The 18,427-nt window shown below is 37.7% G+C and overlaps 1 protein-coding gene across 2 annotated transcripts in view; it reads left to right on the forward strand.

Moving 5' to 3' along the window:
• LOC128237501 (two pore channel protein 2-like) overlaps positions 1-18,427 on the forward strand; it is a 53,880-nt gene that overhangs the window by 1,706 nt on the left and 33,747 nt on the right. For both annotated transcript variants that reach the window (XM_052953086.1, XM_052953087.1), the window contains exons 2-14: positions 2,065-2,114; positions 2,562-2,638; positions 5,023-5,200; positions 5,526-5,642; positions 5,880-5,986; positions 7,961-8,114; positions 10,133-10,208; positions 10,431-10,496; positions 11,149-11,213; positions 11,769-11,896; positions 12,293-12,374; positions 12,860-12,955; positions 16,378-16,500. In XM_052953086.1, coding sequence (XP_052809046.1) covers positions 2,065-2,114; positions 2,562-2,638; positions 5,023-5,200; positions 5,526-5,642; positions 5,880-5,986; positions 7,961-8,114; positions 10,133-10,208; positions 10,431-10,496; positions 11,149-11,213; positions 11,769-11,896; positions 12,293-12,374; positions 12,860-12,955; positions 16,378-16,500 — 1,319 coding nt within the window. The remainder of the gene's footprint in view (positions 1-2,064; positions 2,115-2,561; positions 2,639-5,022; positions 5,201-5,525; positions 5,643-5,879; positions 5,987-7,960; positions 8,115-10,132; positions 10,209-10,430; positions 10,497-11,148; positions 11,214-11,768; positions 11,897-12,292; positions 12,375-12,859; positions 12,956-16,377; positions 16,501-18,427) is intronic.

Genomic DNA, 18,427 nt, shown 5'->3' on the forward strand with positions numbered 1-18,427 from the left:
ATTTTTATGCCATCATGATGCCTGAGAAGTTTTGTCTTTAATAATTCCATTTTGAAATCACAAAATAAATTCATGTAATTTTTACAATATATTAATTAGCTTTACCATTTTTATGCCCCTGGTGGGCATATTAAACTCCGTCGTCCGTCCGTGCATCAGGCTCAATAACTCGTGTCCGGGCTGTAACTTTCTCATGTGTGGACATATTTTAAAATAACTTGCCACATGTGTTTGACATACCATGATGACGTGTCACGTGCAAGACCCGTGCCCCTCCCTCTAAGGTCAAGGTCACACCTAGGTGTCTATTCACAATGGAATGCTGCATAAAAGGACATAGAGTGTAGGTTGTCGTGTCAGGGCTGTAACTTTCTCTTGTATGGACAGATTTTAAAATGACTTGCCACATGTGTTAGACATACCAAGACGACATGTCGCATGCAAGACCCATGTCCCTACCTCTAAGTTCAAGGTCACACTTAGTGTTTATTCACAATGAAATGCTGCATATAAGGACACAGAGTATGGGTTGTCGCGTCCGGGCTGTAACTTTCTCTTGTATGGACAGATTTTAAAATGACTTGCCATATGTGTTAGACATACCAAGACGATGTGTCGCGTGCAAGACCCATGTCCCTACCTCTAAGTTCAAGGTCACACTTAGTGTTTATTCACAATGGAATGCTGCATATAAGGACACAGAGTATAGGTTGTCGTGTCCGGGCTGTAACTTTCTCTTGTATGGACAGATTTTAAAATGACTTACCACATGTGTTCGACATACCAAGAAGACGTGTTGCGTGCAAAACCCGTGTCCCTACCTCTAAGGTCAAGGTCACACTTAGTGTTTATTCACAATGGAATGCTGCATATAAGGACTTAGAGTATAGGTTGTCGTATCCGGGCCGGATTGTTCATAGGTCAATGTCACATTTGGGGGCATTCGTCACATACTGCTCAGCAAATTACAAGTCCTGATTAATTTAAACATCTTTACTACTTTCTTGGCTTATAGCCTTCTGTAAGTCTCTTAGGATAGTGAATAGATTTGAACAAACCGGTTTAACATTTAGTCAAAACGGCTAGCTAAAACGGTAAAAATACTCAGAAGAACGTTAAGCCCTAGTTATTATTTTTAATCGTAACGGTACGAACAGCTGTTTGATTTGAAGTGTATTTATGCCCATTATCTGTAGCTCTGTTACATACATCACCAGTGTTATTCACCCCCATATGTGGTTGGGGTCACAGCGGAATAGTTTTGTTCTAATGATTGATTATATTAAAATATTGATATGAAAGGTGAACATTGCCGACTGCCGATCATGATTTTGTTATAATTGATTATTGAAATATGCTTTTTTTTTATTTCTTATTAAATGAATTGTTTTTATTAAATTAATCAATGCTAGATAAACAAAACTAACAAACAGCCAAGTGATTATTTGAAATCTACAAATGCTTTTGGCTGTAACATGATTCAACTGAGTTACACATGCCTTTGTCCACTCGTTACACATGCCTTTGTCCACTCGTTACACATGCCTTTGTCCACTCGTTACACATGCCTTTGTCCACTCGTTACACATGCCTTTGTCCACTCGTTACAAGTGACTTTGGATTTGTTTCAGATTCAGAAGCGTCTTCGAGAAAAAAAATTCTTCTGTTGAATGTGTTATTTATTACATTTTCTTAAAATGAAAACTTGGTAAATGGTGTTCCTGTAATTGAGATTTCCTTTTTGTTTGATAATACTTCAACGGTAATAGAACTTTTAAAAATATAATTGATTTCATTTTTTTTTTTAAATCAACTGCTTCGAATGTTTGTTAGATTATTAACTTCTGAAATATACACTCATAAAGTTGATATATAATCATATGCTTGTTCTCACTGAAGGGCTTCCAGGTTTGAAAAACTAGTACACACCAAAAGGCACTTTCTTATGGCCTCTCAGATGTTTTCAACCCACTCAAACATAATTCATATCACCTTTGGCAATCAAGCTACATTGTTATGTAAATCAATTTAGTATAAACTAAATATTTGTTGTTGTTTTTTCAGATGAGCTGAGACTTCTGCAAGCGCAAGTTTTCATTGAAGATGCTGCCATGGTAGGACTGTTGCACCTTGTCTCACTGAGCTACTTAGATGATTTTAAGGGGACTAGGTTACATTTTATAGCATTAGTGTTGGATCTAAAAATATTTGTAGTTTGCACAGTAATCCAATGCGTGCTAAACTCTTGGAGTGTATGGAGTGTACAAGAAATTAAAGATTAAATAAGATGAATTTCCTTTTTTCCCCTATTTTCAAATGATTGATTGGTGCTGATGCGACTGCAAAGTTTTTGTTTGTTTCTAAATAAAAGTGCAAGAAGGTCGTATGCATTAATTTAAGTAGCAGAAGCATGTTGGTATGGCAATCCCTGTTTTGGTCTAGCTAAAGCAATTACATAACAAATAATTTGTTTCAAAGTACTTCTGTTATAGCTTTGTGATAAAGCCCATATTTGTATTGATCCCTGATATCCCTAGTCTTTTACAATATTTTATTGACAGTATCGTGCTGTTGACCACAAAGTTGATACAAGGTCCCTGAAACTGTACCGGCTCTACCATTCCAGACCATTCTCCATGTAAGCACACTTAAAATACACACTTACATTTGTACATTTAATGATTATTGTTAAAACCTTGTATTTGATAACCTTTAATTTTATTTATGCTTTTATTTCATGGGAAAAGTCACATTTAGATACATTTTTCTTGTTATACAATTGTAAATAAATAAGCAAAATGAAGAGATACAACAGATAATTGCACTCAAATGGGATCAATTGTTTTAAAGACAGTCACAATTCTTGTCGCACTGTTAATTATTTCTTTGAATCTAACTTAAAATATTTAAAACCATTCCTGTCTTGACTTTATTTTTTCAGTACACTAGCCTATTTAGGCTGGCTAACAGGAAAATGTACTAGCCCAAATTCAGTTTCACTAGCAGTATTGTCCCAACATATTTGAATCATGATTTGTATTATTTGAATAAACACTGACAATTATAGGATAAACAATTAATTCCCTGCAAATGACATCTAAAGGTCAAGCACAAGGTCTTCTGATTTCAAAAGGCCAAACACAAGGCCCTCTGACATAAAACATGAGGTTGTTTGATATCAAAACACAAGGACCTCTGACATTAAACATGAGGTTGTTTGACATCAAAACACAAGGACCTCTGACATAAAACATGAGGTTGTTTGACATCAAAACACAAGGACCTCTGACATTAAACATGAGGTTGTTTGACATCAAAACACAAGGACCTCTGACATAAAACATGAGGTTGTTTGACATCAAAACACAAGGACCTCTGACATAAAACATGAGGTTGTTTGACATCAAAACACAAGGACCTCTGACATTAAACATGAGGTTGTTTGACATCAAAACACAAGGACCTCTGACATTAAACATGAGGTTGTTTGACATCAAAACACAAGGACCTCTGACATAAAACATGAGGTTGTTTGACATCAAAACACAAGGACCTCTGACATTAAACATGAGGTTGTTTGACATCAAACGGCTATACACAAGGTCCATTGACATAAAACACGAGATTGTTTGACATCAAATGGCCAGACAACAGGTCCATTGACATAAAACATGAGGTTGTTTGACATCAGAAGGCCAAGAACAAGGCCCTCTGACATAAAACATGAGGTTGTTTGACATCAAACGGCTATACACAAGGTCCATTGACATAAAACACGAGATTGTTTGACATCAAATGGCCAGACAACAGGTCCTCTGACATAAAACACGAGGTTGTTTGACATCAAACGGCTATACACAAGGTCCATTGACATAAAACACGAGATTGTTTGACATCAAATGGCCAGACAACAGGTCCATTGACATAAAACATGAGGTTGTTTGACATCAAAAGGCCAAATATAAGGCCCTCTGACATAAAACACGAGATTGTTTGACGTAAAAACACAAGGCCCTCTGACATAAAACACAAGGTTGTTTGACATCAGAAGGCCAAGTACAAGGCCCTCTGACATAAAACACGAGGTTGATTGACATAAAAAGGCCAAGAACAAGGCCCTCTGACATAAAACAAGAGGTTGTTTGACATCAAAAAGCCAAGTACAAGGCCCTTTGACATATAACACGAGGTTGTTTGACATCAGAAGGCCAAACACAAGGCCATCTGACATAAAACACATGGTTGTTTGACATCAGAAGGCCAAACACAAGGTCCTCTGACATAAAACACAAGGTTGTGTTTGACATCAAAAGGCCAAGAACAAGTCCCTCTGACATAAAACATGAGGTTGTTTGACATCAAAAGGCCAAACACAAGGTCCTCTGACATTGAAAGGCCAAACATAACGTCATCTGACATAAAACATCGGTCGTTTGACATCAAAAGGTCAAACACAAGGTCCTCTGATGTGAAACCGTTGAACATAGGTCCCTTGTCATGAAATGGCCAAACACAAGGTCCACTGTCATTAAAAGACCATACACAAGGTCCACTGACATCAGACATAAGGTCCTCTTTCATACAAAGGTCCAACATAAGGTCCTCTGACATCAAAAGATCAAACACAAGGTCCTCTGACATTGAAAGGTCAATCACAAGGTCCTCTGACATTGAAAGGTCCATTAACATTTTAAGGTCAAAGTCAGAGTATGCTGACATTTTAGGGTCAAAGAAACAGTATCTGGTACCTCAAGATCTTGCTCCCAAACCTGCCCATTTGTGAAATCATGCCCATTTGTAAGTCTTACAAAAATATGTAATTTTTTAACCAGTTGATTATCATGAAGATCGCATCATCATTTTCTGCACAGAATGACAGTTTATGTATCTGGTTGCTGCACTAAAAAAAACATAAGCTTGTTTGGGCTACTGTTTTGGAATTATTAATTGCCTAAAACAGGTGCCACAAGTCCCATGGTCGGATACTGCATTGGTTTTAACTTATTGTCTGAAATTTTACAGGTTTAGAACTTTTGTGATAGTCCTTCTCCACTTATTGGCATTTTTTGAGTTCCCATCCTCACTAACGTGGACGTCCGATATAAGAACCCGGGGCGAGCGGGTTAACCTGCCTTGCGGGCTCACTGAGGCCATAGAGTTCTTCTGCTTCATGTTCTTTATCTGTGATATTGTTTTGAAGGTAAGTCCCCTTTGGAATGAAGGGCCAAGAGGGCTAGGAGTGACTTTGAACACTGCATTGCTAGGAAAGGGCTCCTTAACGGCCCACCAGTTATACAACAGATCAAGTCCATGTTTTTCCGAGGCTTATGACATAAGCGAAAATTCAGCTATCTATGCAATCAGCTTAAATAAATTGGAAAAGCTATCTCAGATAGACTAAAATGCATAGTACTATTTTTTTATTAGGATTTTAATGAACTCCAACTGACAAAAAAATAATGCTTTGATATATATGTTCTTCAGCGTGGACTTTAATTAAAATGTTTGTTGCATATTATTTTTAGGAGCGTGTATATGGATATCACCACCTGGTTAAAAATCGCTGGATAATAGCAGAGATGGCCGTCATCAGCGTGTCGCTTGTAGACTGGTCTGTGTCTATCAGCCTTGGCTGTAAAGATGTACGTACAAAACAAGCTTATCTTAGAATAAAGCATGAACTTTTTTGGTGTTGATTTTTGGGGCCATGTCTTAATTTTTTCCAACAATGTATATTTTTATAACGTTAAAATAAATTTATAATGATTATAATACTTTCGGAAACTTACTAAGGTACCGATATGGAAAAAGTGTCCACCTTAAACTAGGTGGTCTTGAATTTGATGGCCATTTTTTAGACTAAAAAATGTCCATTATAGGTTGTGCGTGTACGGCGATTGTTGCGACCTCTTTTCATCATACAGAACTCTTCCCTCATGAAGAAAATACTCAACTCTCTCAGGAAAACTGTGCCTCAAATATTTGGGTGAGTATACAGAATTTCTTTTAAGGAAATAAATAACTCTAAGGAAAAAAAACAAGATCAAAAGTTACTGCATATAATTGATTGTCTTGTATATTGTGTATTCAAAACCATTGAATTAAAATGATCAAGAGCACAAAAGAAACCATATTTTCTACATTTCAGGGTGTTATTCATAATGGCTCATGTACACATTTCCAACATTTCAGGGTGTAACTCATGATGGCTCATGTACACATTTCCTACATTTCTGGGTGTTATTCATTATGGCTCATGAACACATTTCCAACATTTCAGGGTGTAACTCATGATGGCTTATGTACACATTTTTACATTTCTGGGTGATATTCATTAAGGCTCATGAACACATTTCCAACATTTCAGGGTCTAACTCATGATGGCTTATGTACACATTTCCAACATTTCAGGATGTAACTCATGATGGCTCATGTACACATTTTTACATTTCAGGATGTAACTCATGATGGCTCATGTACACATTCCTAACATTTCAGGGTGTAACTCATGATGGCTCATGTACACATTTCCTACATTTCAGGCTGTAACTCATGATGGCTCATGTACACATTTTTACATTTCAGGGTGTTACTCATGATGGCTCATGTACACATTTCCTACATTACAGGGTGTAACTCATGATGGCTCATGTATACATGTCCTATATTTATGGGTGTTACTCATGATTGCTCATGTACACATTTCCAACATTTCAGGTTGTTACTCATGATTTCTCATGTATACATTTCCAACATTTCAGGGTGTAACTCATTATGGCTCATGTACACATTTCCAACATTTCAGGGTGTTACTCATGATTGCTAATGTACACATTTCCAGCATTTCAGGGTGTAACTCATTATGGCTTATGTACACATTTCCTATATTTCAGGGTGTAACTCATGATGGCTCATGTACATATTTCCTACATTTCAGGGTGTAACTCATGATGGCTCATGTACATATTTCCTACATTTCAGGGTGTAACTCCTGATGGCTCATGTACACATTTCCAACATTTCAGGGTGTTACTCATGATTTCTCATGTATACATTTCCTACATTTCAGGGTCTAACTCATGATGGCTCATGTACACTTTTCCTACATTTCAGGGTGAAACTCCTGATGGCTCATGTACACATTTCCAACAGTTCAGGTTGTTACTCATGATTTCTCATGTACACATTTCCTACATTTCAGAGTGTTTCTCATGATGGCCCATGTACACATTTCCTACATTTCAGGGTGTTACTCATGATGGCTCATGTACACATTTCCTACATTTTAGGGTGTTACTCATGATGGCTCATGTACACATTTTCTACGTATCAGGGTGTAACTCATGATGGCTCATGTACATATTTCCTACATTAAATGGTGTTACTCCTGATGGTTCTTCTCTTGTACATATTTCCTACGTTTCAGGGTGTTACTCATGATGGTTCTTCACTTGTACATATTTCCTACATTAAATGGTGTTACTCCTGATGGTTCTTCTCTTGTACATATTTCCTACGTTTCAGGGTGTTACTCCTGATGGTTCTTCACTTGTACATATTTCCTACTTTTCAGGGTGTTACTCCTGATGATTCTTCACTTGTACATATTTCCTACGTTTCAGGGTGTTACTCATGATGGTTCTTCACTTGTACATATTTCCTACGTTTAATGGTGTTACTCCTGATGGTTCTTCTCTTGTACATATTTCCTACGTTTCAGGGTGTTACTCATGATGGTTCTTCTCTTGTACATATTTCCTACGTTTCAGGGTGTTACTCATGATGGTTCTTCACATGTACATATTTCCTACATTAAATGGTGTTACTCCTGATGGTTCTTCACTTGTACATATTTCCTACATTTTAGGGTGTTATTCATGATTGCTCATGTACATATTTCCTTCGTGTAAGGGTGTTACTCCTGATGGTTCTTCACTTCTACACATTTCCTACATTTCAGGGTGTTACTTCTTATGGCTCTTCACCTGTACATATTCACATTGTTCGGAATGCTACTTTTCCCCAAACCCAACACTTCACCTGGTAGAAATGGCATGGGAGTGTTACCACCTAGCAACATGAGTAACGCCTCAACATCGACTGGAGATAATGAAGTAATTACATGTTGATATCATCTTAGTATTAGCTTTTCCTTAGTTTAAGCATGTTATTTTTATACCCCCCAAAACAAAGTTTGGGGGGGTATACTGGAATCGGGTTGTCCGTCTGTCTGTCCGTCCGTTTTTTTTTGTCCGGGATTCATCTTTGTCGTTATTGAACAAATCTTTTTCAAACTTTCAGATATTAATGGCCATGATGTAAACTTGCGCCTCTGTGAAATTGGTACGGGTCACATGACCCTGACCAGAGTTATCTCCCCTTGATGTGTTAAAGTAGGCAAAATAAGCCCTGTCCGGGATTCATCTTTGTTATTATTCAACAAATCTTTATCAAACTTTCAGAAATTAATGGCCATGTTGTAAACTTTCGCCTCTGTGAATTTGGTACAGGTCACATGACCCTGACTGGAGTTATCTCCCCTTGATGTGTTAAAGTAGGCAAAATAAGCCCTGTCCGGGATTCATCTTTGTTATTATTCAACAAATCTTTATCAAACTTTCAGAAATTAATGGCCATGTTGTAAACTTTCGCCTCTGTGAATTTGGTACAGGTCACATGACCCTGACTGGAGTTATCTCCCCTTGTAGGCAAAATTAGCTTTGTCCGGCCTAACTCCAGGGCAAACAACCTAGACATGGAGGGGTGGGGGGTATTCGTTAGCCTATGGCTTACAGTTCTAGTTAGCTCTACTTTTCGAAGAATAAGAAGGCTTTACTACTCACCCCAGTGTCGGTGTCGGGGTCTGGTTAAAGTTTTAGGGCAAATTGGCATTTTCACTTATTACTCCAATAACTTTCATTCAATTCATTTAATACTTCACACAGTTTATACTTCACACAGTTGTTCAGGACCATCACACAATGAGGTTACTCCATATTATCCTTTATACAAATTTTGGTCCCTAATTAACTTAGAAACTTGGGTTTTAGGGCAGGTTAAAGTTTTAGAGCAAATTTGGATTGGGATTGCAATTGGGGCCCCTAGGATCAAGGTCAAGGTCACTGTTACCATAAATAGACAAATGGTTGGTATTGGTTGGTATTGAATAGCTTAAGTAAGGGTCGACATATTGCTGCCCAACTTGGTATATATTTAGAATTAAGAAGAATTTAGACCTTTTATGGGACTCTGGTTTTTGCCCGGAGAGTCACGGTTAAGGTCAATGTCAATTATGCTAAGAATAGAAAAATGGTTAGTACAGAATAACTTAAGTAAGGGTTGACATATTGTGACCAAACATGGTATATTGGAAGAGTTTATGGAGACCTTTCACGGGATAGCGTTTGGGGCCCCTAGGGTCAAGGTCATTGTTACTAAATACAGATAAACATTTGGTAATGAATTGCTTTAATGAGGGTTGACATATTGTGACCAATTTTTATATGTAGGAAGAGGTTTTCCATGGAACTGTGTTTGGGGCCCCAAGAGTCAAGGTCAAGGTCACTGTTACTAAAAATAGAAAAAAACAACAGTTGAAACTGAATCTCACAACAAAGCCTCTGACATCTCAGTGTTTCTTGTTTACTTTTAAATTTGATTTCTTTTTATAATTTTGGACAGGCACATATTACATCATTATTGTATTCATTTCTAATACCAAGTGGCGTAATCGAGCGCGCTGTCCTACGACAACTTTTGTTATTTTAAGAATATTTTTTTCATCAGAAATATCAAGGAACCTATCAGATATGACACACAACTGATTTTTTTTAAAATCACTTTCTGCAATTTGATGTCTTCTTAATCTACAAAAAAATGCATTCATAAAAAGTATTTGAATTGAATAAATTGTACAATTACACTAGGACCAGATAACAAGGGCATCTTTAAAAAAGTTAAATGCTCCATGTCTTTCTTTAGGAAGAAACAGTTATGCTAAATGCATACTTTCCAGGTGTGTTTTTTTAAGACTTAATTATAAAATACAACAGTTAAAAAATACTACTTTAGATGAATTATTAGTAAAACTCTACTATTGCTGGGAATGCTGGGTAAGATTTCTATTTTTCAGGCAGCGTATTTCCGCACACTTGCTGATTCTTTCATCAACCTCCTGGTGCTTCTTACAACTGCAAATAATCCAGATGGTGAGTATGGAGTCATATGAACAAATTTTGAACCGTGATATGTTCATATTCCTTTATATGTCTTCTGTCAGTCAGAATTAACATGATAGGAAACCACTCTGAAACCTGTTAAACAAGTGGGGAGATTTACAAGTATAATAAGACATTTGTCTGATGACCTATATCAAATCCAGTTTCTGTGTGCATATAAGACTAACCATCTAATGTTGTTATTTACTACAGTGACATTGCCAGCCTACAGCAGGAACCGGCTGTACGCCATTTTCTTCATTGTCTTTCTCATCATTGGTAAGTAATTGTTGATAGCTTGTCTGTTTTTCAAAGAATAGAATATGTTGTACTGGTTTGATGTTTATTTTCAACTTACCAGACATGTTGCCAGTGAAAATTTGGATTTGTGTTGCTAGACCCATAACTGTTACTAAACTTGTTAATGAGTTATGCCCAATTGGGAATGGAAAGATGCAGAAGAATGTTGACAACTTCCTAACGGTGCTCTTGTTAATATTTCTACTATATTACCTTTACTGTGAATTATGTCTTTATAATGGTACTTTACTAGTAACATGTATTTAAGTACTAATTATCACCCAAATTATTTTTTATAGTCATACATAACATTAAAAGATGGTTGACAAGTTAGCACACTAGCTAGCTTTCACGAAGGCAACATGTGTTCAATTCCTGTCCTTGGTGCATATGAGTTTGGCTTGTGGTCACCAAGACAGACAAGTGTGTTTCCTCCGGGTACTTCAGATTTCCCCACAACATAAGACCACACTCTTATACAACATTATGCCAACAAGAGTGACCTTTGTATAAGTTGACTTTCTTCACAACTGTTGCAAAACATATTAGGTATAAACTATGGTATCATTAAAAAGTACCATATATGTGACACATTATTTAATGGAAAAGTGCTTGTGTGTTATATTTGCAGGACTGTACTGTTTCATGAACATGCTGACTGCTATCATATATAACCAGTTCAGAGGCTACTTCCTGGTAAGGTCTACACTACTATCATAATAGCCGTATTGTCCAACTTTGGGCCTTTGAACATCAATATATTAAAGAAAATAATCATGAATCTAAAGTGCCAAAAATATTAACTTTTATATTTCACCTTCTTTCTATTAAAGAATTGTCTAAGGTGACTTTTTCTTGACAATATTTGACAATAACTTCGCCCTTGTTATCAAAGCAACCACCAATTATTTAAAGATATTGTCATGAAACTTTCATTATTACTTCCTAAATGCCATTGTAATGAAATACCCAATGAAACAAATCAAGCATATATATGTATGTCCATATAGGCCTAAAATTGCACAATGCGGATCATATACAACCAGTTGATAAACCTCTTCCTCGTTAGATCTATACCTCTATCATAATTGTCATGCTGCTTTTTTAGTGTTGATTAGGCTTATTATGCTCATTTGTTTAGTGTTATTATAGAACTTGGATTGTGATATTTCCTTATAAAAAGTGTGTACACTCACTGATGCACTTATTTGATAACCTTCAATGTTTGCAAGTGGATGTGATGTATTTCAGAGCGCTATGCAGAATAGCCTGATGCGTCGACGGCTCGGACAACGGGCAGCATTCGAAGCCCTAAAACACAAGAGCATGAATATGATGCACGTTCAGGATGCAGGGCCCAGTATGGATGAGGAACACAGGTGAGTCATTGATGGGGTTCCGTCTGAAAGTGAAATGTTTCCACCAAAAGTCTAGACGAAATTGGGCTTGGAACCCAAAGTATAAGAGCAAAGAGTTTCTTATAACACCTGCAAAGAGCGGGACACAATGCTGATGTGGTACATGTTTAGTAGGGGTCTCATTAAAGTAAAACAATTTCCATGTTGTTTTCATACTTCATTTTTAGGCACTGAAAAGTTGAAATTACAGTATTGCTGTTTATTTATGTAACTATTTGTATTACAACAATGAATCAAGGTACCTTACTTCTAAATTTTATAGCGAAGGCTTGTTATTGAAGTGTTCTGGTTATCAGTTGGATCTTTTGTATCACTTATATGATATATAAGTTTTTATTGCTACACATGTGTTTGCAGCCATACAGTGTCAGTACGGGACTTGAAGGCCATCATCTCACGATCAAACATTGGCCAGGAAATGAAAATCATCCTGATTGATGTAAGCTTGCTGGTTGATATATAGTTAGTTACTGTATCAGCATTGGTTTTACTTCACTCTTTTTGCAGTCAGTTTAGAGATCATTGTTACCGATATGAAACTGGTATTGTCTTCTGGTCATTACCGTAGATGTAATTAGCTCTTCTACTGTATCCAGTAGCCGTTATTAAGAACTCAATATTATTGGTCTTTAGAAATTTGTACATGTGGATAGGGTAGGACAAACAAGCCTTTCTGTAAACTGTAATAGGCAAGATCAACAATTATGTGAATGTGAAAATAGAGTTATAATGTGTAGTAACAGTGACTTAATATTTTGAGCAAACAGTTTAATCATAGATAAATTTCAAATTGTAAATAAAATATATACAAAGATAAAGCATTGTTTGTAATGCATAGCGCTTGCTGAATACATAGGGAAAATCAGGAAAATACAAATTGCTATTGCCCTTGGCCATCACAAGTATGTTCATATGTGTTTTCAGACAATAGCGCAAGGATTTGTTCAGGACCAGATGTTGTCATGGAACAACTTCCTGTCTGTTCTGCGAATGATGGAGATGGATAAAAGTCAGAAAGAGGTACACAATAGGCTGTTGGCCTCAATTCAAAAGTGAAAGCAAAAAAAATGTAAGAAAGTATTGCAAGGAGGCAAAAGGCATTTAGTGTGATATACTGACTATTTCTCATTGTCAAAACTTGTTTTTATGTTGATTTCTTGGTGATATGTTGTAAATGTTTCTACTCCTGCATACATGCCATATTCCCTAAGGGAGGGAAAATATCCCATACATGCCATATCCCACAGTTGAGGGGGAAACACCCTGTACATGCCATATCCCATAATTGAGGGAGGAAACCACATGCATACCATATCCCACAGTGGGTGGAAACCCAATACATGCCATATCCCACAGAGAGGGAAACCCCCTGTACATGTCATGTCCCACAGTTGAGAGGGGAATCCCTTACATGCCATATCTTAAAGTTGAGGCAGACTCACCATATATGCCAGATCTCACAGTTGAGAGGGGAATCCCATACTTGCCATACCACACAGTTGGGGATCCACATACAGGCCATATCCCACAGTGTGGAGGGGGGGGGGAGAATCCCCATACATGCCATATCTCACATTTGAGAGGGGAATCCCATACATGCCATATTCTGCAGTGTAGGGATCCCCATAGATGCCATATCCCATAGAGGGGGATCCCCATACAGGCCATATCCCACGGTGGGGCGGGGGAGGGGGTAATCCCCAAACATGCCATATCTCAGAGTTGAGAGGGGAATCCCATACTTGCCGTATCACATAGTTGAGAGGAGAACCCTATACTTGCCATATCACACAGTGAGTGAAAATCCCCATATATGCCATATCCCACCTTGGGGGTGTGTGGGGTGGAATCCTCATACATGCCACATCCCGCAGTGGGGGGATCCACATACAGCCCATATCCCATGGTTGGGGGGTTTCCCCATACATGCCATATCCCACAGTTGGGGGAAATTCCCCATACATGCCATATCCCACAGTTGGGGGAAAATCCCCATACATGCCATATCTCATGGTTGGGGAAAATCCCCATACATTCCTAATCCCACAGTGGGGGGAAATCCCAATACATTCCTTATGCCGCAGTAGGGGAATCAACATACAGGCCATATCCTATGGTTCGGGGGAATCCCCATACATGCCATATCCCACATTTGAGAGGGGAATCCCATACATGCCATATTACACAGTGAGGGAAAATCCCCATACATGCGATATCCCACAGTGGGGGACATGCCATGCCACATCCAAGGTGGGGGGAATCCCATACATGCCATATTCAAATGTGGGGGGGGGGGATCCCCATACATTCCATATCACACAGTTGATAGGGGAATCCCATACATGCCATATCCCACAGTGGGGGAAAATCCCCATACGTGCCATATCACACAGTTGAGAGGTGAATCCAATACTTGCCATATCACAGAGTGAGTGAAAATCCCCATACATGCCTTATCCCACATTTGTATGTGTGTGTGTGTAGGGGGAGGGGGAATCCCAATACATGCCATATCCCACAGTGGGAGAAAATCCCCATACATGCCATATCACACAGTTGAGAGGGGAATCCAATACTTGCCATATCACAGAGTGAATGAAAATCCCCATACATGCCTTATCCCACATTTGTATGTGTGTGTGTGTGTAGGGGGAGGGGGAATCCCAATACATGCCATATCCCACAGTTGGGGGAAAATCCCCATACATGCCATATCTCATGGTGGGGGAATCCCCATACATTCCTAATCCCACAGTGGGGGAAAATCCCAATACAGTCGGAACTCGATGGCTCGATATTCTAGGGACCGGCCAAAATACTTCGAGCCTAGAGAATACCGAGCCATTCGGGACTGCTTACAGAATGTCTTTTTTTATTTGTTACAAAAAGTCTTGTTTACCTCGTTTGTTATTGGCTCTCCGCAAGAGAAGAGTTTTTATTGGACATAGTTACACATCGTACAGTTCGTAACATGACTTACTGATACTAAGAAAATATCATTTGATTTTTTTTATTTATTATAAAAATACATTTATGTGAAAACATCAAACAAGCAATTTTAAACAATTGGTAACACAAACATTTATATCAAAATGCATTGAAGTTTATTCAAGGATAACAATTAGAGACAGAACTAAAAGTAATGGCATGTTTATTCAAACTGTTAAACCATTAAAATTTGATAATAATTATAATAAGCGCCTTGTGACCCTGATGATATCGAGCCATCCGATCAAATTTTATATTAACATAGAGTAAAAAAAATCGGTCCTTTTAATCTGGTTCGAGCCAACAAGGATATCGAGCCATGAGATATTGAGCCAACGAGTTTCGACTGTACATGCCTTATGCCGCAGTGGGGGATCCACATACAGGCCATATCCCACAGTTGGGGGAATCCCCATACATGCCATATCCCACAGTCAGGGGAAAATCCCCAAACATGCCATATCTCATGGTGGGGGAAAATCCCAATACATTCCTAATCCCACATTGGGGGGGGGGATCCCCATACATGCCATATACCACAGTGGGAGGAAATCCCCATACATATCATATTCCACAGTGGGGGGGGGGGGGGAATCCCCAGAAATGACATATGCCATTTTGGGGGAAAATCCCCATACATGCCTTATCCCACATTTGTGTGTGTGTGGGGGGGGGACCCCCTTACATGCCTTATCCTACAGTGAGGGGTATGGGGGAAAATACCCATACATTCCATATTCCACAGTGGGGGGAAATCCCCATACATGCCTTATCCCACAGTGTGGGGGAATCCCCATACATGCCATGTACTACGGTTGGGGAATAATCTCATACCATATCCCATGATAATCCCCTTCTGTGCATCTCCTGCTCATGCACTGGTGTCACAGTAGGGGCCAATTTCCTGTATATTTGTTTATTGGCTCAGGGCCATTTAGGGTCTATTTCAATAATATATCCTCCAAAACTGCACAGCAGGATACTCAGATTGGAGACCTGATAAGACAATTAGGCAATTTTACACAGAGGTTGTGTACAATACATGGATTTTGGTATGTGTGTGTGGGGGGGGATGGGTCACTTATAGAATTTTTAAACTAGGCCGTTAAGGTAACAAAACAGCAGTAATGAGCAATATTGATACTATTTATAACTTTATAACTGATTTATGAAGAAGTATGAATAAAATACTTCTGTATGTAGAAAAACATAAATAATGTTGATTGATGAAATTTTTGGAATGAGGATCAAATCCCCTGGTTTTCTGAACAAAAATCGCCTGGAAAACAAAAATCGCCTGGAAAACCTTTCAGAAATATGGCATGTATGCCCTTTCAAATGTTATATTCAGTTTGAGTGTTCAGGTTGTCTTACACTTCTTATCATTTAAATACAGTAATTCTTCTTCTATAGATTACAGATTTTTAACGTTAGTTGTTGTTCTGACCTTGCAGAAGCCAAGCATTCGCTGGATTGTTGGTCGACCATGGTTGCTATGGCTACAGAAGGCTGTTTGTCATCGATACTTCAGTTACTTTGGAAACTTCATGGCGCTTGTCAATGTCATCCTGATATCTGTTAGTAATATTGTAGAAATTACACCTATTAAGCTTACTATTCAAATATACATTTTTAGCTTGACTATTCGAAGAATAAGGAGTGCTATACTACTCACCTAAGCGTTGGCGTCACACCTTGGTTAAGGTTTTGCATGTACTTAGTCTAGGTTGGACTTTTCTGACACTTTGGCTTTGTTCAAACAGAGGTCGATTTTATATATTAGCCACCACCTTACCCCATACACAATCAGTATCATCAGTACCATTAAAGAAGGTTGAATAAAAATGTAGCAAAAAAAAACTTTATTGCAAAATTACAAATATAATGCCATGTATAAAAGCTAATACAAAGCATACAAGAAAAGTAGTCAACACAACTACATGTACATTTTTAAGTTCAATTTTTAAAGTAATCATTCATTTTCACTTGCTTAACTTCTGTCTCTAATTTAAAGTGCATTTACATTGAGCCGACATTATCATGTCAAGCATGTCCCTCTGTGAGTCAAAACCATGAATACACAAGTTCATTGAGTCCTCGTTTCCTGTAATTTTCCTCTGTCTTTTAATGTTTAAATTTCAATTGTTAGCAAGAAACTGATTTGAGTCCGTCCACAATTCTACTTGCACTATAGCCGTTTTCTAATAATTCAATACACTCGACAGTTCTTTTGGAGTCAAACATGTCTGATTTATATTATTGTCAGCCATAACCAAAATTAAAAAGAATATCACGACCAATGCAATGCAAGTATCTGTTTGTAAAAGTATAAAGCCGAGCACTTTGAAAATTAGTTAGAATATGAATACACATCGTAACTTGTTTCTCACACCATCAAGTAACAGTGCAAACTGTTAATTAATAATTTCTTTGTCGGTATTTGACAATTATCTTTGTAATTATTAAAATATCTTCATTAAGTGTGTCAATTCTGATCGAAACATTCGCCGATGTGTTATAAACATGATCCAGGGATGATAAAATTCCGGATTAATCCGGAATTCCGGATTTAATAATATATATACTAATTAATAACATTATATTCTCATCAAATGGAATAAATACTCTTATGATACATAAAAATTGAATAAATACCACTTTTACAATAAACATTTGCAAGCATGATAATTGGTATGTTGTTCATTATTATAAATCAAACATCCCACAGTGTAGATTGTTCATACACAGGCATTTGATCATAGCCAGTTGAGTTTTATGGGAAGTGGGCAACTGAACCAAAATGTCATTGATCTCTCGATAAGAAAACACACATGTTAATTGTGTGACGTTATATGCATTTACATTGGACGACAGAATATCCGAGGCTTTCGTTCTTTTCTGTCAACTTCAGTATCAATTAAAGCTGTGTATTGGCAAACATTACTTGGGGAAGTGTCAGTGACAAGGGTTAAGTGGGATCAGTGGCGGCTAATTAGTGTTTTTATGGATTCAGGGGGGCAAATATCAGTGGCCGCGGCCGCATTAGACAGTTGGCCGCTTAATGCACATACTTTATATATTAAAAACGTGAGGGGGGGATTTGGAGTGGCTCAATAAGGCAGGTGACCCTTTAAACCAGGTGACTGTTAAACCAGGTTTGACTGTAACCAGATTTAAGTCAATATCTCAGCAAATACATCATGTATTGAATGAAACTTCAGATATGTATTCCAAATTATCTAACCTACTAAATTAATGAAGTTAGATAACACTTTTTTGAATATAATGCAACCATTCAACCTTCCTAATTGACCTAGTTAGATAACTCTAGTTTGCATTTAATGCAAATAATGACCCTTTATTATTCAACTTTGAAAATCTGATAAGCCTAAAAAAAAATACATTTGGTTCGGGTTACCCGACCCTACCTACGGAATAGGCGCCGACCCTACCGTTTTTATAGTCAGTTTGAAAAAAAAAATGAAAAAAAAAAAAAAAATAAAT

The sequence above is a fragment of the Mya arenaria genome, chromosome 6, assembly GCF_026914265.1.
Source record: "Mya arenaria isolate MELC-2E11 chromosome 6, ASM2691426v1".
Taxonomy (NCBI): domain Eukaryota; kingdom Metazoa; phylum Mollusca; class Bivalvia; order Myida; family Myidae; genus Mya; species Mya arenaria.